The 22,738-nt window shown below is 36.4% G+C and overlaps 1 protein-coding gene across 3 annotated transcripts in view; it reads right to left on the bottom strand.

Annotated features, from left to right (window-relative positions):
* Nucleotides 1–22,738, bottom strand: part of SUCLG2 (succinate-CoA ligase GDP-forming subunit beta) — a 254,132-nt gene that overhangs the window by 82,348 nt on the left and 149,046 nt on the right. For all 3 annotated transcript variants that reach the window (XM_072785456.1, XM_072785455.1, XM_072785457.1), the window contains 2 exons: nucleotides 15,429–15,590; nucleotides 13,068–13,210 (listed from right to left, as the gene is read on the bottom strand). In XM_072785456.1, coding sequence (XP_072641557.1) covers nucleotides 13,068–13,210; nucleotides 15,429–15,590 — 305 coding nt within the window. The remainder of the gene's footprint in view (nucleotides 1–13,067; nucleotides 13,211–15,428; nucleotides 15,591–22,738) is intronic.

Genomic DNA, 22,738 nt, shown 5'->3' with positions numbered 1-22,738 from the left:
ACAGGGGACCAGGTCTCTGGGACAATTACCCAGCTAATTAAGGAAATGAATGAGCAAAGCTGTGTTCCTATAAAACTTTACTTATAAAAACAGGCATGAGGCAGAAAAACTGTAGAATGCCTACTCCTGCTATATAGACCAGTGCTTCTCAAACCCTAATGTACATAGAATCATCTGGGGATCCTGTGAAAACACAAATTCTGACCCCATGGATCCAAGGTAGGGCAGAGATCATGCATTTCAAATAGACTCCAAGTTGATATCAACATTTGATAGTCCATGGACCACATTTTGAGGAGTAAGGCTGCACAGACTCTTCTCTGTGAACCCGGAGACTAGGATGTGACATCAATATTAACAGGTTTTTTACACTAGGTCTTCTTTGAGCTTTAAAGGAATGATCATAATCAAAAGAACTTGATAAGGACAGCCTCATTGGAACCGATGACATCAAACACTGGATGCTTTCCCATTCTCTCAATTGGCTCAGGACCTGACACATAGTAGGTGATCAAGGAACAGTCAATGATTGCTCACTGAATGGAGGAATAACAAGCTGTGTCCACTAAGGCAAAGAAACAAGGATGATGGTGAGGCTCTAATTTCTGTCCTCTTGTCTTACCTAAGATGTTTTGCACTGTTTAATGCACTGGTGCAACTTACAGTAGGTGGTGATTTTAAGGTTGTATTTGTATAGGGACACCTGGGTGGCTCAGTGACTGAGGGTCTGCCTTCAGCTCAAGGCATGATCCCAGGGTCCTGGGATTGAGTCCTGCATCAGGCTCCCCGCAGGGAGTCTGCTTCTTCCTCTGCTTATATCTCTGCCTCTCTCTATCTCCGTGTCTCTCATAAATAAATAAAAGTAAAATCTTTAAACAAAAAAAAGGTTTTATTTGTATAGAAAAATAGAATCATTAGAATTTATTCTTTCAGTAAAGGTTCTCTTTTCATATTTCTCTTCTATTCACTTTTGCGGCTTTCACTCTTCTTGTTTGATTATCAAACACATCTGTTTGTGAATTTAGTCAGCAGAGTCCACATCTGGATTAACTATTTGGTAGTTCAGTTTAACGGACAAGAAGATCCACTCATAAAAAGTAACCACCAATCACAGGTCATAAAACACAGAAAAATATCAGAAATATCTAAATTTGGGCATTTCCCCTCATACCTGCTACCTAAATTCCACATTCTTGGATTACAATGACACTCTAAAGATTCTTCATCACTTATATCTCTAACTTAGAGTAATGTACTACTTGGGATTAACAAGCAAGTGAAATCTAGAAGGTCAAGGGTTAAAGCTCTAAATGGATTTTCTGTTCACTATTTACGATCTGAAGGCCTCTGAGAATTAAAGCAGACACCTAAATGTCTGCTCAAAAATATTCTACTGGAGTTCTAATTGAGAAAAAGGGATGTGTCCAGAATGCTTACAGATAACGATTAATGAAAGAACTCACAGATAAGCTGGAAGAAAAATAATTAACTTGGATTTGAGCCAGCTGCCCCTTGGGAATGCTAACTAATATGTATGTTCAAAGTGCTCCATTTCATAAGACCTCAAAGGTGAAAACAGAGCATCCCCAGGAGAGGTTCCTGGATACAGAGATAAAATATCCATTGATACTCACAAAGGACCTCTAATTGTAAGACAGTTGTCACCCAAATTAAAGTTCAGCCATAAACTATTCAAGTGGGCAAAATTTGTTTTTTTGTTTTTTTGTTTTTTTTTTAGTCTATAATAAAACAAATGACATGGCTTAGAGCACTTTGGTAAAGAAGTAGTGAGTAGTAAACACAAAGGAGAGAAGGGCAGCTCCAGTGGGTACAGATGTTGGACTAATCCCCTCCCTGGGAGCATTCATGACATTGCCTACAAACCCAGATTCCACATCCAACACTCCTGACATGACTTTCTCCAGGGTAAACATTTCAGAGAGGTCTTCTTGGACAAACCTATAAAAAATAACACATTTCTGGCATTCTCAGGTCCCCTTTTCAGTTTTATTTTTTAACCTCGTAAGTATCACTACCCAGTATATTAGTTACTTGTTTGATATTATATATTTATTTACTCACTGATTTAACTGTCTATTTTCTCTTCCTCTGAAATGGAAGCTCCAAGAGAACAAGACTTGATTTCACTCACTTGCTCTATGACTCAGCATCTAGATGAATGCCTGGCATGTAGAACATGATATATTATCATTTGGCAGATGTCACTGAATGGGTTTCTGGCCAGTTTAGTCATTCTATGGTCTGGAGAACTAGTCCTGACCTTGTAAAGGGGTTTGAGGAGTTGACCTTAACAAGCTGGGGGGAACCCCCTTCCTCCATAAAGTCAATTCTTACTGTGGGATGAGCTTTGTCAAACTTATGGCTGACACACTGACTTGTAGTATGGCTGAGTTCCTGCTTTAATTTCCTGACTCCAGTCTCCCTAGAACCAAGCTTCTGCTATAGGATGTTTTGCATGAGTGCAGCCTGGCCTCTGCACTACAGCCTGGAAACTATGGTACTGGCTACCTGTAAAATTCCCTAAAGGCTATTAAGAATTGCTTCCCTGTGTTTGTACTCTTGCTATCTTCTGTTAGCAAGCTACTTTTGGGTAAGAGCCCCTGCCCACTCACACTTCTCCCTGTAGAGATATTACCTGCTGCTGCCTGTGTCTGGCTGCTGGACAGGACCTCACCCCAGCATCTGCAGAGAGGACCTTTCATCCATTGCTTCTCTGACCCTAGGGGATAAGTCCAGTTCTAGACAATGGTCCCTACCAGGCTGCCCCATGCCATTGAAGTCTTGCCAGACACATGGCACTGGCATCTAGCTTGGGAAATTGTTTCACAAGGACAAATCATTAACTTGTTATGCTTTTCTTCGTGGCTGAGAATGTTCAGCTATATGATTTACATGGAAATAAAGAGACGTCAATATGAATTTGCTCTAAAAAGACATTTTTGGAGAACCCACTAGGTCCCTTGAACGATTAGAGTGGCTAGAAAGAATGAAGTGTATAATAATAACTGAACAAAACAAAACCAGGGACTGGAAAAAAAAAAAAAAACTCAAGGAAAAGCTATACTTTAAGCTATTTTTAAAGAATATGGAGCAAATGAAAAGTTTAATGAAAAAGCAGTAATAAGTGAGGGGGGAAGAAATAACATTTCTAGGCAGTTTTCTAGGATTTAAAAAGAGAAATGCAAAATGATTAAGTGGCGAGGACTATCAATTGTAAATACCTATAGAAAGGAAGAGGGAGATAGGGACAAATTATCACCGAGGTGGCATCTGATGGCTAGAGATTAACAAGACACCTATTTTACAATTTTGCCTGGAGTGTCTTGCTCTTTACAAAGATAGAAGATGCATAGAGAAATCAATGGATTCTTAGGAAGAATGTTAGCAAGAAAGAGCAAGGAAAAATAAAGATGAGTTTATTCTCCTACTTCTGGCAAGTCTTGTTCTGGACTCGGTGTCCTCTGATTGAACCGCATATATTAGGAGCATATAAAGAAGACCTTGAACTGAGCTGTCAGGAAGGGACATCAGGCCACATTTGGAATTCTTAGGTATTTCAGAATCTGGGCAATTCAGAATGACTGTGTCAAATATTAAAGAATGACCCATTAATCCTGAGATAATTAAAACAAAGTCAGATCAGTAGCCCATTGAGGTAGTAAATGCATAAGACACAAAGGGGTGTCTAGCTTGGCCTTGGAATATGGTGATTTTCTTTTTCTATTGCTGTGAAAGTCTGTTTTGTGCTACAAAGTTTTTCATACTCGTTACTATTACATTTATTTGTTGACTATATTGTACTCTGCTTCAGTAAACCAGACTTACAAAGTTCACACATTTTTCTGAAAGAGATTTTAAATGCCGAGTTTCTTTAAATAACCCTCTAAATAACAAGATGCCTTTAAAACACTGCCCATTATTAACATGCTGGTAGAACTGATGGTCAGGGAGACCAGCTAACAACACTGGAAGGTATGTATCATGTAACACCAGATTTTTATAAAAAGGCCATGGAAAGGAAGGACATTCTAATTATAACTTCCTAAAGAAGATAAGTATAGATAATTTTTGGAAGGGAATTTAACAAAATTATAGTAGTGGTTGTGTTATGGTAACAAAGTTAGGGATAATTTTTTAAAATCTCATACTTTAGTAGGAAATGCAAATTTCTAGAAGTGGAAAAACTAATCAATTCATTTAAAAGTAAAGAAAACTTTCAAAAAGCACAAAGTGAAGAACATAAATGTGAACATAAATGTGTAAGGAGATCAAGTTCTTATCTGAAAAGTGGAAAATTAAGTTAAAATTTTCTCAAGGTTTATTCATTTAATCCTTATATATAAAGGCAATATGTCTAAAAAGCCATTACTGACACATTTTGAAGGTTCTCAGAGTCAAAATCCTTCCCCTTAGGAAGCATATAAAAGGAAATTATGAATAGAAAGATTTTTTTCACTTTACATTCAAGCTAACGGGCTGCTGACTGTCCTTTCTTAGAAAGATAAAATGGAGTAGGTCTTTCATATAATCTCTGAAGAGCTATCCATAATTATCCAAAACATTATTCAGGCAATTCTTATCATCCACAGTAGTCATGGTCTATAACCTTACAGTGAACATGGAGTTAGCAAATACTCAACCACTGCTCCCAAGGAAATGCAGGGTTAGGTTCCTACAAGCCTCTGGTCATAACATTTTCTCAAAAGATCAATACATAACCTTATTTTCTGTGTGTTTCTGCTTAAGGATACCTTATTTAATATATACTATTAATTCATTAGTATTGAATTTATGGCCAATAGCACTCAAACTCACACGTGAACAAAGATGATCTCATATATATTTTCTCTGTGAGGTGTATCACACCAGGCATGACCTAGGAAAATCAAACAGCACTGTAGCACTACATATGGGGTCATTTTAAACAGCAAAACAGGCACTCTTCTTATTGATGATAGTCTTCTACATTCCTTCTACCTAGTGTTGTGATAAATTGGCAAAAGAGTGAAAATCTTAAAATCTGCATACATATTCACCCTCATACATCTAGGAATTCATTGTATATAAATAAACTGAACAGTATGTAAAGTTAAGAACACAATGAAGTTCATAGCAGCATTATTTTAAGTTAGAAGCACCCTGAATACCAAATAACAAAGGACTGGTTAAGTAAATTTATATATTCATACAAGTGAATACTATTCAGTTCCTGAAGATACTGTAGAGGAGTGTACAAGGACAGGAAAAAAGGTATATAAAAGCAGAGAAAGTAGATCTAATTGTGTCAATCATATTGATACTAGTCAAAAATACTACACTATGTGTTCATTTAAAACAGTATATGTAAATGTAACTTGACTTATTTTGGTACTTTTCTATATTTTCTGTTTTCCCTAATTTAATAATTAGGAAGAAAGGGGATGCTATTTAATAAAACACCCTAAAAAAAGACAAAACACTATTTATTTTTGCAAGCCACGATGAGTCAAGCCGATTTCTTCAGCAAGCCCATATGGACATGTTGTTCATTTACGAAAAACAAGACAATCATTCCTAACTCCTAATTCTCTTGCAGTGGGTGGAGGGTAGTGTAGAAGAAGGAAGAAAGGGAATTCACGATGTCTTCATCTCCTGAATGCAGTGGGGCTGAGCTCATCAGCTCTACAGCTCACCCCTGTAGACTAGAAGAATCAGAACCCTTCTCTGTTCAAAGGTCTTCATCTTGTTCTCCTGATTATTTTCCTAAGCTTACTCCCCACATCTAATGATTCCCCTACCAGGCATTCAAAACAATACCTCAAAAATAATACTAGTAAAACTTCTAGATGCTTTATCACTCTACCATTATAAGATAATTAATTCCTAAGACTCAGAGATACATGACATTAATCCTGGCCATTATCTGGTCATCCTTTAGAAAATGCACTATTTTCTAATTGTTGAATTGAACCACATCTTTTCTCAGTGCAATAACACTGAGAGAGAGGGAGAAAAAAAAAATCCTAACTCTTCTAATCATTATCTATTATTTCCAATTTATATGACATTATACTTTTATTAGTGGTTCATTTCTCTTTAATGTCTACAAAGGCTTCTCCATCAGGATTCATAATCAATTACTGAGCATGTTAGGACTAATGATAAAATTTACTAAAATATCCCCAAATCTGTTAAAATTCTTCAAATTACTTACTATGAAACAAAACAAAGTACATTCAAATCTAAATTTTGAGAAGCAGAGAAATGAGTAAAAACCTTTTTTTTTTTTTTATTTTTTATTTCTGAGAATGTGTCCGCAAGGAGTGTGAAAATAGATTAAGAGTGTTTCATTAAGGATGCATGAAAAATGCAGTCGCTATCAGAATCAACTGCCTTCTCGGGACCCAGCTCTTATTGGGAAGTGCTGGCAGGTAAAATGGAATGAGCATGTGTTGGCCAAGGACAGCCAGATATGTATGGAAATTTGGATCAACTGGACATCGGAGAAAGAAGTGCAAGACACGAGGAAAAGCAGTTTGAGGAGAGGAAGAGCAATGAGTGGGGCAGCTGGCTTTCCCTTCTCCAGCTTACATACATTGTTACCCTACATGAAACCAGGCCACAGGTTACCAATCCATAAGCACAAAATCATTTTTATTTTTCTCAAATAGACTGTTAGGTAGCCTGTCACCACAAAGAATGGCTGCCTGGACTTTTACTTCTTCCAACTCCGTGCAAACATAAAATTTTTTTTCAAAGAGGCATGTAAGAACAGGGATGGAGTAGTTATTTCAAAAATAATGTTCATGTTGTTTAAAGGATTGGGCATTATATTTGAAAATTAATCCCTACAAGTACTCCCCAAAATAAATATTCCCTCACAGATAAGGTATTTCAGCAAATATATGTGGTCTGTAATAAAATGAGTTTTGGTTCAAGCCTCTGATATAAACATGTAAATAAGTGAGAAAGAACATACTGTGTTTTTTAAAATATATTCTAAATGTATGATGATCAACAATATGTGTGTGAGGCATTGAGCACATATTAGTCCCAAAGCATATTTATTAAAACTGAAGGCATTTGCATGCTGAAAGGCATTTGCTACTGAAAATGTGGCATCCAGTTTTACTACTGCAGACTCAAATTCGAAAGACTTTTCAAGCACACACCACAGAACCAAAATAGCTGGACTCTTCTCAAACTTATACCAAAGGATATTCTGCAGTTCTTGCACACATGAATTTAATCCTTCCTCGATTAAGTTGTGTTTTCTTGGCTGTCTGAACAGAGAATTACTGTAAGCTACTGAATTGCTGGCTTACACACTTTATCCACTTGAAAAGAAGACACGAGGTAACACTGATGTCAATGAACCTCCCATCCTATAGATGACCATTTCCTCCCTCCTGTTTCAGTAATTATAAATTTAAGCCTTAGAATGATAATGAAATTGAACATTCAAAAAACAACAATACAAATTAAAGTTTTCACTGTACTTTAGAAACATCTGCCAAGTATTGACACATATATGATCTCTGATATTTAAAGCAATGCTTTGGGGTATCATTTTCATGTCTACTTTACAGACAGAAGTTTAAAGAGTATATCCTAAAAAAAAATAAATAAATAAAGAGTATATCCTAACACCTAATAAATATATTAAAAGGTGTTCAACCTCATCAGCCATGAGAGAAAGCCACAATGAATACACCATGTATCTATCAGAATGATTAAAACTGGAAAGGCTTGACTGCACCGAGTGTTGGTAAGGATGTGGAGAGACTGGAATGCCCAACAACTCTGGTGTACACCAGACTGTAAACTGGCACACCTAGAGAGCTGCTTGGTAGTATCCATTCAAGCTGAATACGTGTGTACATTATGACCCAGAAATCCTAGGTCCAAGAATATAACCCACAAAAATGTGGTCCAAAGGCCATGTATGAGAACACGTTCATAGCAATGTAATAGCCAAAACTGAGTAACACAAATGTCTATCAACAGAAAAGGATAAAGTTCTGGCAGAGATAGAATACCATATAGCAACAAGAAAGTGGAAACCACTGCTACATAAAACATGGGCGAATCTTACAAATAAAGGTTAAGTGAAAGACAGCAAACACAAAAGAGTGCACACTGTATGATCCTATTTATATTATGGCGAATCAAATCTAAGACATTAGAAGTTGGGATAGCTGTGTTACCCTTGGGGAGTAAGCAGAGAAGGAGAAGCATGGGGCAGGGGTGAACTACTGGTCTCTAAGATGCTGGTTGCCTTAGTCTGTTCAGGCTGCTATAACAAATTACCATAGACTGAGTGGTACAACAGCAAACATTTACTTTTCACAATTCTACAGGCGAGAAGTCCAAGATGAAGGCACTGGCAGATTCAGTGTCTCATGAGAGCCCACTTCCTGGTACAGAAATGGCCATCATCTAGATCTATCCTCACATGGAGGAAGGGGTGAGGGAGCTCTTTGGGTTTTAATCCCATTCATGAGGCTCCACCCTTATGATGTAATTATCTCCCAAAGGCCCTACCTTCTAATACCATCACATTGGGGGTTAGGATCTCAACGTATCAATTTTGGGGTAACACAAATATTTAATCCATGTTCTATTTTGTGACCTGGCTGCCAGGTACAGGGCTATGTTCACTTTGTGGTAACTCATCAAGCTATATACTTTTTATTTACATACTATTCTATATTTTCATACTTCAATAAGAATTTACTAAGAATTTTAAATGATACTATCATATAAAATTATTCCTCCTTTAAATAGGAAATGGGGTAGCCTGGGTGGCTTAGCAGTTTAGCGCCTGCCTTCAGCCCAGGGCATAATCCTGGAGACCCGGGATCGAGTCCCACGTCAGGCTCCCTGCATGGAGCCTGCTTCTCCCTCTGCCCGTCTCTCTGACTGTCTCTTTCTGTCTCTCTGTGTGTGTCTCTAATGAATAAATAAATAAGATCTTTAAAAAAAATGGGAAATGTATATGTGTATCTCAATTAATATAATAAGCAACTCTCTGATTAAATGGTCTTACCACAAAAAAAGAAATTATAATTACGGAACACAGTGGAAGCTAATGCTATACTGGTCATCATACTGCAACATATAGATATATCAAACACATTATACATCTTAAACTTATATGATGTTATATGTCAATGAAATCTCAATGAAAAAATTTAAAGAAAGTGAAACTCCAAATACTAAAAACAACATATGAAGCAACCCTTTGCGTTAATAAGTACTATTATTATTTCATTTTATAAAAGAGGAACCTGAGATATATAGAAGTTAAATAATGTACTCAAGCTCCCACAACCAGCAAGTGGTAAAAATGTGACTGGAATCTGGGCAGTCTGGTACCAAAGCCCCACTAAGAACCCCTTCCTTTTTTTAAACTAATACTTGGTTCTTATGTAGCACATTTCTTCCTGGATATTTAAAGAGCTTTGAAAAACTCTGTATGTTAATTAGACTGAGATCAAAGAATGATAATATTTAAAGGAATACAAATTTAAAAATGAAGCGCTTTGAAAATATGACTCTAAGTTGGAGCCAAACCAGGAAGCACAGACACATCAGGTGCGGTGACTTCACAAATGTCAATCCCACACCACTGGTTTTGAAAATCAGGCCTCCAGAAGCAACAGATTTGTTTAACTTTGGCCAACAAAGTTGGTGCGACTGTTGAGATTGCTGTCAATGGTCTTTTCCTTTTATTCATTTATGTAGGATATTTTACATACTCCAGATGTCGTTTGTACTCATTTTCTGCACCTTTAGAATTCTAAGTTTAGAATAAGAAATAAAAGCCAAAGCTTTTATTTTATTTATGATTCAGGAAAACAAAAACTTAAGGATCATATTCTTTGGAGGGCTACTCCTTAAGTGTGTCTAAATTCTTTAGAGATTACCACAAAAACCCTACATCTACTTCCTATTTTTGTGATTTTTTACTCCTTTTTAAGTCATAACTTAAAGAATACTAGTGCTTAGAATTCTGTATGTAAAAAATGATAAAGATCAGATCTATTACAGCACCAGAACAAACTCCATTGCCTTTCTCTTGTCTCCAGCCCAACTAGAAAATAAGAGAACTACAAAATATTTAATGTGAATTCAGTTTTCTAAGTGAGCTATCTTGAAAAGATTCTTGTTCTAGGCAGTTTGGTGGAGGAGCTCTGTTTCACATATATTATAAACAAATAAGGAACACATCAGTTATACAGACATTTGTGTTAGGTACCAGTAAATATCGGCATTTGGGCTAATAGTCAAAGAAAATAAATTTAAGTTTCAGCTCCCTGGCTGACAGTATGTGTAGAAATATAGGTTAACCAATAATATTGTTCTTGAATGATGACATTTATAACATTTATTACTTCATCAATAGAATTAGCTCACACATATGACAAACAAATAGTTGTTACTATCAGTTAATTCAAGTTAAACAACAACAGGAGTTTTGCAATTTTGAGTTTCAGTGTATTCAACTCACTAATCCTTACATCTAACAAGAAAATCAATACCTTTGTAATAATTAGCTTTGGGTTTTTGGGATTCTCTGCTTCTGGGCAGCTGAATGGGGTTCTACTTGAAATAATTACTGCCAGAACTACAATCAGTTTTCTTGCAAAATCAAATCAACTCATCTATACTATTTTTAAGGCTCTGTTCTCTGAAACCTGTTAAACAATGCCAGGATTGAAAATACCCATTACATTTCTATGCTTTTTATCCGTCTTTGAAATTTCAAGATTTGGAAAATTTACAGTGAGATGAGCTATGCATTCATTTTCCTGATATAGCATAAGAAAAATAAAATAACTCCCACATATCTTTCTCTACCCAAGATGACAGGCAATCTCAAAAAAAGTTTAAATACTCCAAGCATTTGAAAATATTCCATAGGGTAAAGTCAAAAATTTTTAAGAGGCTGTTTAAAAAAAAAAAAAAAAAAAAATGGCTCTGCAAGTGATTTTTCCTTCCCTTCCTGCATTTTTACAAAATTAAAATTCCAGATCAGCCACTAAGAAAAGATATTCCAAAGAAAATGCAATGATTGTCCTGGTAGATTTACTCCCTCGATAGCTCTCTATTATTCTTAGCACTGAATTTCAGTAGACACTAAAAGTTAGTTTTTTATCACAGTCGCGCTGTTCTCTGAATACTTTGTGGTTCAAGCAGTTTAAAGAGCTGTGTGTTAGTTACGTCCATGGTACTTAGAGATTTTTAACTGATAGGAAACTCTCTGGGAGGAAAATGATGCTTCCTTCAGAAAATAAGAAGGGGCACCTGGGTGGCTCAAGCCTGTTAATAATAAGCAGCCCTTGGACCAGGTCATGACCCAAGGGTCATGGGATCAAGCCCACATTGGGCTCCCTTGCTCATCATAGAGTCTGCATCTCCTTCTCCCTCTGCCCCTTCTCCCACTCTTACATGCATTGTCTCAAAAATAGGTAAATAAAATTTTTTAAAAAAAGAAAATAAGGGATAACTAAGTTAATAGCTAGAAAGCCATTGATAATATTCCTACTTAAGTAGTGAAAATAAGGTACTTATATAAACAGAAAAACCAACTGCAAACACTTTCTTCATGGCTGGGTGACTTTGGATTTTGATGACTTTGCTCTTCCTAGACAGCACTGGAGAACTAAAAATAAGCAGCTGACAATACCTCACCATTTATTTTGTGAATCAGATGGACAAGAGTTAACAAAAGTGTAAGGTTTGCAACCATCTGAGTCACAATGAAAATAGACAAACATACAACTATTACAAAACAAAATTTTATATATGTGAACCAAAAGACTATTGATGGTCCACTTATTAATGAGAAGTTTCCATATTAAGTTCAGATCACATTTCTTTAAAAAAAGAATCTGGTGTCATTTTCGTTTATGATTTTCTTAGTGATGGCTCACATTTCCCATGTCTTCAGATATATTAAGAACCAAGGGAAAAAAAAAAAAAAAAAACAAGAGAATGTCTCATATACTCTAACAGTATCAAGATAATGATTCTCAAAGGTTTTTTTTTTTTTTTTTAAGGTTTTATTTATTTATTCATGAGAGACACACAGAAAAAGAGAGGCAGAGACACAGGCAGAGGGAGAAGCAGGCTCCATGCGGGGAGCCTGATGTGGGACTCGATCCCGGGTCTCCAGGATCAGGCCCTGGGCTGAAGGTGGTGCTAAACTGCTGAGCCACCCGGGCTGCCCATGATTCTCAAAATTTAAAGTCAAATTGTTGTGGACAGACACCACCTTACAGAATTGTTATGAGACTTAAATGACATATATCAGATGTCCAGAACGTGTTAGTCTTTTCCATATAATAAACGTTCACCTAAACCTGTTGTCACAGACAACTGGGTACCCTACAGCTGAAACAAAGCATATGGGTATTTAACTTGAAAAATGTTTACTGAATCTCTGCTACGCACTAGCATAGGTATGATAGCTATACCTTAGACAAGAAGAAAAGAGGTTCATGAAACAACATTCTATGCTGCCTACCACACGTTATGAACTATGGCACAGATGAAAATTAAAAACATACAGAAGAATATGGGGTCATTTCTTTCTAGTGATACATAGTTTTATAATCCTACAATTTTCTTCTGTCTCCAACTGTATGATAATACTTGTAGCATGTATATGGAAGGAATCAGAGACTGAGTCCTCTAAGTCAAGTAAGCTAATCGCTTCAATGTAGGTTACTCAAATCATGTTTCAAGCCAACCAGTGTTTCACCGTCTGGTGCACTCCCTTCTTTTTATTTCCTCAGATCTCCCAGGACTTTGGAAGCACAGCAACTGAAATAAAATCCTGGGGGCACTTATCAGCCTTTCAGCTGAAATGAGTAAATCAATGTATACTCCAAGCAGATATAAAGCAGGATTTGCATCTGTGGCTGCAAAATAAATGTGTTGGCTTATTTCCCCTTAAGGGAAAAGGCAGAAGGAAAGGAGGCAATTCCAGAAGGAAAAGGCAATTATTAATGGTGAAAAATTAGAACATTATGCAATCTCCCTGCAAAGACAGAGGTTACCTTAGGATCAGCTGTGAGCAGTTTGAAAGCTTGATAGACTTGAGCTTCCTTTACACCACCACCAAGATCCAAGAAGTTGGCTGGCTTCCCACCTTTCAGGAGGATGATGTCACAAGTAGCCATGGCAAGTCCAGCACCATTCACTGGGAAATGTAAATGGCACACAAGACAGGATAAATTTAGCAACATGAAAGGGTGCCTGAACTATTTCCCTCCCCCATAATGGCAAAGAGAACCCTGTCACTACAAGGTCAATCTGTCCTGCCTGGAACTATGTTCAATCAGGTAAATTCATAGACTTTTAGGGTAAATCAGGAAATATGCATACAAAGAATATCCAACACAACAACAACAACAACAAACCCCTGGGAATACGAAGACAGGTTTTTTGAGAAATTAAATCAGTCTGGGAAACAGATAAAAGGGGAGAATTTACATAGTTCATTAATTTGGGCTAGTAGTAGAAGAGGGAACTTTGGGTTCTGGAAAAATACAGAACTCAAAAGAACCCAGAAAGAGAGAAGAAGGCTACAAGAATCTGCTTGAGTCTGTGAATTACATTCTTTTTAATATCTTTTAAGAGACCTGGGTAAAAAATGGAATTCGTTTAATTTTTCGCTTGCTGAGAATATGCTCCTTTGAATGTAGCATCCCTCTGGGGTAGAACCACAGGGGTCCCTACTTCAATAGGGCTCCATACTTTTTTACACTCGGTGCAACCAAGCATGTTTATAGGTTATGTGGATAAACTCAGAAAACAAATGAATAAATGAGAGCACCAAAATAATATTCTTATCCCTCTGTTCATTCTTCAATGTAATATAAGAAATGTTCACTAGCAACCTGATCATTAAAACTAGAACCAAAATGTGCTAACATCTTAGGAGCTTTTTTTTTTTTTTTTTTTTTTGTAAGAAGACAGAGTTTAAACACTGAAATTCTTGTTTTTCAGAGCTGAGTTTTATTGACTAATTGTACTTCTTTTGCTTCTTATGCTTAATTACATGAAATTACTTTCCTCAGGTTAGAAAGAAAAAAAAAGCAGACCTCCTGAACACAGCAGAAATTCTCAAGGTAAAATATACTTCACTTTTTCTGACCTTTGAATTCCCCAGGCAAGCCTCTGAACTGTGACTAATTTAATTGAGTCTGGGGCAACTACAATAAAAATGGTTTATATACGATCTTAAAACAATTTGAAATGTGTTAATCGTCGCTTTTGAGGCTGCTAACTTGGTCAAATCATGCATACTCCCACAGAGGCTACAAAGAATCTGTATTTAATTTGTTCTAAACACACCATTATATCATTCTCCTTTCTAAATGCCTACAAATATTGAGAGCGCATTAGCTTATCAAGATCAGAACAATGTGAGTGATTTGGTACATTATAGTTATTACTCCGATACAAAGCAAGAGCTCTTGGTATCACTTGTAATTAGATGTCATTTTCTATTGTATTGCTCAGCAGACTACCAGATGAGGTCTGTTCAGTTCTGAATATAATAATCCTGTTGCTTTAATGAGCTACAAATCTTTTTTATTTTAATTCCATTAAGATTAAGACCTCAGTTTCCAGTGCAATGAATTGGTTCCACCAGAAACACAGATGGGTATAAATCTCAGCTCTATAAGCTGTGGACAATAACAGAAATTATATTGCTTCTATAGACCCATTCTTATCTCAGCTGAATAAGCCATTTCCACAAATTTAGATGAGTATGATAAAATCAATTGTTTTATTAATAAACTGGATAATGGATTAAACATTTTATCATTTGGTTATCATAAAAGCTGAAACTGGAGTATAATGATTCAAGTGTATGTTCTCTTCTACTTCCTCTGAGAAATGTTATCTTAAACCCAACTTTCAGAATAGTTCCTAGCATATTAACAATGACTGGGGCAGCAAAGATTTTGATTTTTATTAAGCAAAATTTAGCTGAGATGCTTTAAAATAGTATTTCTCAGATGAGGTTATTTTACATACCAGAAGATACTTGCCAGTGTTTGGCGACATATTTGATTGTCACAATGTGGCAGGGCAGTGGGGGAGGGAGGTGACACCTAAAGACCACTTCTAAATATCTGACAATGTATAGGGCAGCCTCTTCCCCAGCAAAGAATTATCCCACCCAAAATGTCAATAGTGCCAGACTTGAGAAACCGTGCTTTAAACCAATGATCACTGAGCAAATGAACTTTGGGAGGAAACTGAATTGTTTCCCAAGACTTTGGGGCTACAAAAACTCCTAGTTTTACTGGCTACAGGGAAATAACCATTTCAGAAAGGTTCAGAAATAAATTCCTAAATTCTGCAAAAATTCACAAATTATGCTTTTGATAGAACTACTTTCTTACCAAAGCAGGCAATGTTCCCATCCAGTCCTATATATTTTAGATCATATTTGGCAGCTTCATTTTCAATGGGCTCATTCTCCGATTTGTCGTCCATAGCAAATATGTCCTTTTGTCGGAATTCTGCATTATCATCAAAGTTTATCTTTGCATCAAAACAGACAACTAAATAAAGGAAAAAAGGCACCAAATGAATATCTCTTAAGGATCTATAAATTAGTTCCCCAGGCTGGCAGGCACAGGAGAAAGAAAAATAAGATACTGTCATCTTTTTCATGATATGAGTGGGAGAAGCTATTACAGCTTCCTTGATCTTAAACTTTAGGGCTACACAAATAGAGTGGCATAGTCCCTGTCCTCAAAGGACTTACATTCTAATAAAGAGCACAGTAACGTATGCCTGTTGGTCTCTGTTTAATAAAACAATAATATAAACTGTGGTCATCCATTAAAAGTTATAGACTGCCATATGTACATACAGCTTTGATTTGCCATTTTTATTACATTTCGTATTTTTAGTATATAACCACTAATCATTGCCTTTACCTTCTATGCAAAGAAAAACTAGATTATGACACTTAATCCCACTATCCTCCTTTGTCTTTCTTCTGATGCTGCAAAGTGAAATTTCTATTTAATCAGTATCCTCGCTAATAATTCTGAAAGAGTTAGTGGGAAGAATACCAGGTTACAATCAACAGTTTTTTACTTGATCCTTAACTAACTCTGTAACTTGATTAAAAAAAAAAAATAGCCTACTTCCTTTTTGGGCCTGTTTTCTTATTTGGAAAATGGATATAACAATCCCCAATCTGCTGATAAATTTAATTTGGGGTCTGCTCAAACTGGACCATCATCCTGATGTGTGCAGGATATGATTCTTTTGATTCAGGTTATAAAACACTAAGAGACCAAGACTGATCAGATATAATGGAAGGTGGCCAGGCATTATCATTTCTACTGTCTCTATTCTCTGGTGCAGGTAGAAATCTCTAACTCTCTCAACAGCCAAGAGCCCTGGACACAGTTGAAACTCACTGGGTGATATGAATGGACCATGCAAAGAGAACTTTCCTTGATTTACGGGATATCTTCTATATGAACTGTCAGGGAGAGACTGCAGTGGGGAAAGGGGGCATGCAGGTTTCTGGAATCTTACCCCTTTTATTATATCACTTAGGGTAGAAGTCAGTTGTGTATGATGACATTCCATCCTAACCTCTTGCTTTACTTGAGAATTTGATAGGCAGGGATCTTTGACCTACAACTTTGGAGAAATTACCCATTCTCCTCCAGCATTGCTACAAGGTACCTAGTTCTTCAAAGGGAAACAACCTGTAATAATTCTCTCAAAAGCAATGACCATGGTCTGTTAATCCCATTTGCTTACATACTGTTAACATTACAATGTCCTAGAGCTACAGACCCTACGTAGAGGCTCTATACCAAGGTCTCTCTGCCACAAAAAGCAAACACTTTGATACAAATCTATGCAGAACTGGAATATTAATATCTAAGAATGCTTGGCATACATGAAAGCCCAAACCACAAATTATTTAAAGTAACACTGACTGAGAAGAGAGAGTCTTATACAGAAGTTAATGTCTGCCAGAGTCCTTGGTCTTGCCACAAAATGTCCAACCACTTTACCCACACACTGTGAATACATGGAACAAATGAGTAATTACTGTCCAGAATGCTGTAATCTTAATGATGGAATCCTACAATTACCAAAGGAATTGGCCAACGTTCTCTGCTTGCTACAAGAGCATTTTGTCAGCAGCTAATGACTGGTATAAATAATCAATAGGAAAGCAACTTCATTGTTGGCTTTCCATTAGGCTTATAAATAAATTTTAATTAATTTATTAGTAATTTCAGCTCTTCCATTACTCATTGCCAAGACTGTAACCGACACCTTCAAAATGAATGGGCGAAGGCTATCAAATTGACTTCCTAACTGAAGAGTTTCAAAAAAAAAAAAGAATTCTTGGTCAAGATCAATAAACTAGTAAATCAAAATAGGTCCTGGCTGATCTTTGCCCCTTACAAAGACTATAGTTCCAAGCTCCTTGAGAGAACATAATTAAGGCATATGTATGCAATGTTCAGAAGGCAGCCCACCCCCCCCACCCTCTGCAAAGCCAGATTTTCAAAAGATGCTTTTTCCTGAGGTACACTGTATACGCCAAGAATAGAAATGAGTTCACTATTTGAAGACCACCCTGAGAGAACTTCAGAGTTAAACCAGAGCTTGAAGATGGTGACTGTGGAATAAAAGGGATACCAACAAGTAGAAATAAAGGTGTACCTACAGGTATTAGATTTGTGGGATAAATGGCCTCTCTGCAATGGCCCCTTGCCAGTTCCCTCTCTGGAGAGAAAACTAAATGACATAACTAGGCCAATGTACATTATATCTTAGTGCTTTGGGAAGTTACAGGACTATGTAAATAGGAAGTGAGGAATTAAGAAGCGTGACCTGACCCAAAAATGAAGTATCACCCTCAAAGCCTTAATCTTTTCTGTGGGTGGAGAGGGCAGGAAGAATAAAGCACTTTAAGGAGGTACATGGACTTTTTTTAAGATACATATTTGTTATGCCTGCTTAATATTTTAAAAGGAGTCCCAAACATACAAAGTGCTCTCCTGCCTCACTATCTCGGTTTATAATGCTGTATTGTCTGGATGTTCTTCCTTGAACTTCACCACTTAGGGTACTCTGGCATCAAACACACCTGGGTATGAATTACAACTCAGACACTTTATAGAGTCAGGTAGCCATAATCACCTCTTTTAAGCCCAGTGGCCTTGTCTATAAAATGAAAACCAGAGTATCTTCTACTGCATGGTGTTAGTGCCAGTAGGGACTGTGTGCAAAGCACTGAGGAGCACAGACAGCTGGTACTCACTGGCTATTATACCACCAGCATACTCCACCTGCACAGTTCTTTCTTACACTCAGCTTCCCAATGCCGCACCCCTGGCTATAGGACTCTCCTATACTAAAAATTGCCTGTACGTGGTCCTATTCCCTTATCCTAGACTTCTGTTTACCATGAATCTAAACTAATGCCAACTGGCTTATAGATGCACAAGTTACCTATGATATTCAGAATACATAAGAATTTCCCACAGGAAACATTTTAATAGTTGGCATTTCAGGCTGTGTACCTGATGGAGCAGGAGATTTTAACCTAGTGGCTGAAGGTGGAAGAGATGACTTTGATGACTTTCAAATCACACCATAATTTTCCATAAGGCTGGGGTGGCTAACGATTGGTATAAAATAGCCCCAAATGAGAATCTCAGTCAGGGACTGGCAAAGTATAGTCCTTGGGACAGCTTGCTGCCTGTTTTCATAAATATGGTTGGATTGGAATACAACCACATTCATTCATTTACATATTTCTATGGCTACTGTCATAGACATATGCAGAGATGACTTGTTATAATAGAGACTATACAGTCATTTAAAGAAAAAGGCTGTCAATTCCTACTAAGTCATACATCCCATGTTGCAATAGCCACAGGTATCATACTCATTACAGTGAAAGAGAAACTTTGGAAAGTCCATCTAATGGCATGAAAACAAAAAAAGCGTAAGAGACAAAATAAGCAAAAACTTGCAGCTTGCACAAAAGGAGTGGATTAATCCTTGAATACTGATTGACTCTTATACGCTTATTTCCCCCTGTAAGAACCGTCCAAGTAGGCGTGTGTTAAAAATGGATTGATGGTATGTCAACAGCAGGGCAATAAAATAAACTTGCTTGCTCAAACCTTAGCTTTTTCCTTTATTAAAACAACAAACTACTCTAAAATGTATTTTTTTGAGGTACTGAACTTGGTTCAGACATAAGATATTCAATGTCACATTAATGAAACCTCAATTCTATAGAAAATTCATCTTGAACAAAGGCCATTCTGTGTACAAAGTGGGTGAAAAAACATACCTATTAATATTTATAAAACAATTTTCACCATCAAAAGCACATTGTTACATGCTTGATAGATTATACAAATGAATTTTCCTTCTGAACAAATATCAAAGAAAGTTGCAGTACTTATATTCATAGGGTGTTTTGTTTTTTTGTTTGGTGGTGTGAGATTCTGTGAGCTGCTAATTCACTAACCTAGATGAAGAACCTGACTGGCAGTTAACAGCCTCTGACCCTAGAGTTTTAATGGAAGATTGTGCTACAGAATTAAACAAAAGAAAAATACATTTCAGAGGGGAGACTCACACATAAAAGAAACATAAAAACAGCAGGAAATAAGATTGTCATAATTAGTTTGAAGAATAATCTGTCTTCAAGCAATGTACTGCATTTGATTTGTGATAAATAACCATAATATGCTATTGAAATGCGCCCTGCCAAGATGGCCTTAAAATGCTGATACTTTCAAATTAGTTCCACTTTCCATTAAATATTGATGTTCCACGAGTTGTATACTTTTTAGAACTTTTCTTGAGTTGCTATGAAAGAGAAAATAGATACAAGGCGGGAGGGGGATTTGGGTGAAGGTAGAGAACTGAAAATGTTCTTGAAAATAGAGTCTTGTGTATAAAGAGAGAAACACAGAGAAACACCCACCAACAACATGGGCACTTGCTAACACGAAGCAACAGGGTGGCTATTTAGGGAAATTAATCTGAAGCAAGAAAGGGATCTGATGTGCGAGTTAACTTTGGATCAGTCAGCATTAGTTCACATGGAATCTTGGCCAGGTAGTCACTGTTTTAAATTGGGTTTCATTCCGTTAGCTTGGTGAATGGATCTGGGCTCCAACTGTCAAAATGGCTTAGAGCAGGAATTTTTAATCTTGGGTTAAGTAAGATCATTTTCTATCAGGGGTGGGAGGTGGAGAGGCTGTAGGACAGTAACAACATCCCTGGCCTCCTCCCACGAGAGGCAAGTAATATCGTACATTTCCAGTTGTGATAAACAGAAATGGATGTTAACTAGGCTCAATGTGGTGATTACATGGAATCATCATGTTTTATATAAAATATATATAAAATAATGATAAAGAAAACCTTGCTTTTTTTAAGTTTTTAAATTTTTTTTAAGTAATCTCTGCACCCGATGTGGGACTCACACTCACGACCTTGAGATCAACAGTCACATGTTCTTCTGACTGAGTCAGCCACAGGCCCCAAGGAAACCTTGCTTCTAACTTGGGTCACATGTTTAATAAATCAATTCTGGCAATGCAACCGGACAAGCAAGGAAAAGAGTTCATTTCCCTTTGACTAATTCATTAACAGTTTAATTTCTGTAAAATTTGGTCATTCTGGTGGACACGGGATTCTATCCCTTTTTCTATTGAGAAGATGCCTTTCTCCCATACATGTGATTCCAGCTCAGTGACTGGTCTAGATATGGATATGGTACCCAAGTAGGGCCAATCAGAATCACTTGAAAAGATTGCTGGGGCTGCTGGAGAAGAATGATGAAAAATGGGAACTATCTTGGCTGCCCCTCCACAGAGTCTGGCCGACAAAGAAGCCAATTCAGAGGTAACTGGGCTGGAAGATCAGAAAATCCCTCATTCCCTTCATGCCCTAAATTAGATCGCTCCTTAGACTTCCCTGTTATATGAGGAAAAGAACCTATCCTTCCCTGACCTAGAAGCTTCTTAACAAAAACTAGACTGATGAAGGTTTCTGTCACTAACAGACCATTTTGATTCTGAGTCACTAAATTACATTACAGTCAATAGTGCCAAATTATATTCTTTAAATCAAATTATTAATCACATTGGAAAAAATAATTCTTGGACTGCAGTTCTTTCACCACAGTAAAAACTTCCCATAGGTGACCTAGCAGCATAGATGTTATCAAGATCATTGCTCTTCATTCAATCAGGTATCATCTGTTTTGCAAATATACAACCAATTACCGAAACTTTTAAAACATGTCCATTAACCAGTGGAAGACAGAAGAAATCATCTTACAAAGAAGCTTTGCAAAGGATAAATTTAAAGTAAAATGTTTGGTGTGATGCCAGGCTCCTTAAACTTCTAAATTAAGAGTCATTATTAAATCACAATTTTAATGTGAAACATTATATGCTCTGCTATTACTGATCTAAATGGAAAAAATTAAATATTCACATTATAAATATAAAGATTATTAATATTTCTAGGATATAAATTTTTTTTTTTTTTTTTACATCTCCTAAATAGAGAATTGCTTTAGGGGATTGTGACAATGATGAAGATCAATTTATACATTTGGTCATTAATCACCGTTTCCTAATTGGGTTTAATTTGACTACTGCTCATTAGAGTTATAAACCAACACACTCATTTAATTGTGATTATAATTCAATAGCTGAACTTTTATGGTACAATGAACAAATTAATAGCTAAAGATAATTTTGCTCTTAAAAATATCACATAAGACTTATGCTTTAATGAACTATATACACGGAACGTGTTTTATGATGATTTCTTCAAGAAAGCTCAAGAATTTTCCTTTCTCTTGATAATTAAAAAGAAAACTTCTGATTTCATGAGGTGTTACAAATACACCCTAGGAAAAGTTTCTTGCACCCTTATTCCCTGTATCAGAATGCAATCTGTAACTGACAACTTACCAAAGGTTTAAATGAAAGTAGTATTATAGCCTGATTTTTATCCAGTTCCTTGGCCAAATATTCTTTAAAAAAAAAAAAAAATGAAACAATCAGGTTGCTTATGTATACTAGTTTGAAAAGCAAACCATGACCTTGAAGAACTTGTACTCAACCTCTCTGTCTTTTGTTTCTCAGATTTAATTAACAGCCATTCAATGCAGCATGAATTTTGACTAATATTCTACTAAACTGAAGACTACATCTGGATCACTCTGATAAAAGTAAATTAATAGTTTAAGAGAAAAAAGGTAAAAAAGAAGGCAGTCTGGCATATCAAAATCAACACACACACTAGACTGAGAGAGACATGCGTTCAAATCCCAGCTGCAGGAACAAGCTGCCTATGGAGGAGTCACATTAATTTTTAATCCTCTATAAAATGGGCATAATAACTCTTTACTTTTCAGGTTCCTGTAAGCAATAAAAAAGAATGTATGTAAGAGCTTATCACAGTACGTGTCATATGAGTTCAAAAAAAGTTTTCTTCCACTTTGCTTCCTCTCTCTATAAAATACTAACAATATTATAGTCAAACACAATTTTTGAAATATTTATGAATAAAAGGTAGTTTGATTTTAAATAACCTATCACAGATTTTAATCTAGTGGTCACTGTGTAAACTATGAAATATGTTATTTTCTTTTTTTTTTAAAGATTTTATTTATTTA

Source organism: Canis lupus, chromosome 19 (genome assembly GCF_048164855.1).
Source record: "Canis lupus baileyi chromosome 19, mCanLup2.hap1, whole genome shotgun sequence".
Taxonomy (NCBI): domain Eukaryota; kingdom Metazoa; phylum Chordata; class Mammalia; order Carnivora; family Canidae; genus Canis; species Canis lupus.
Note: the sequence above shows the minus strand (reverse complement) of the source record. Positions and strands in the feature narration are given on the sequence as shown.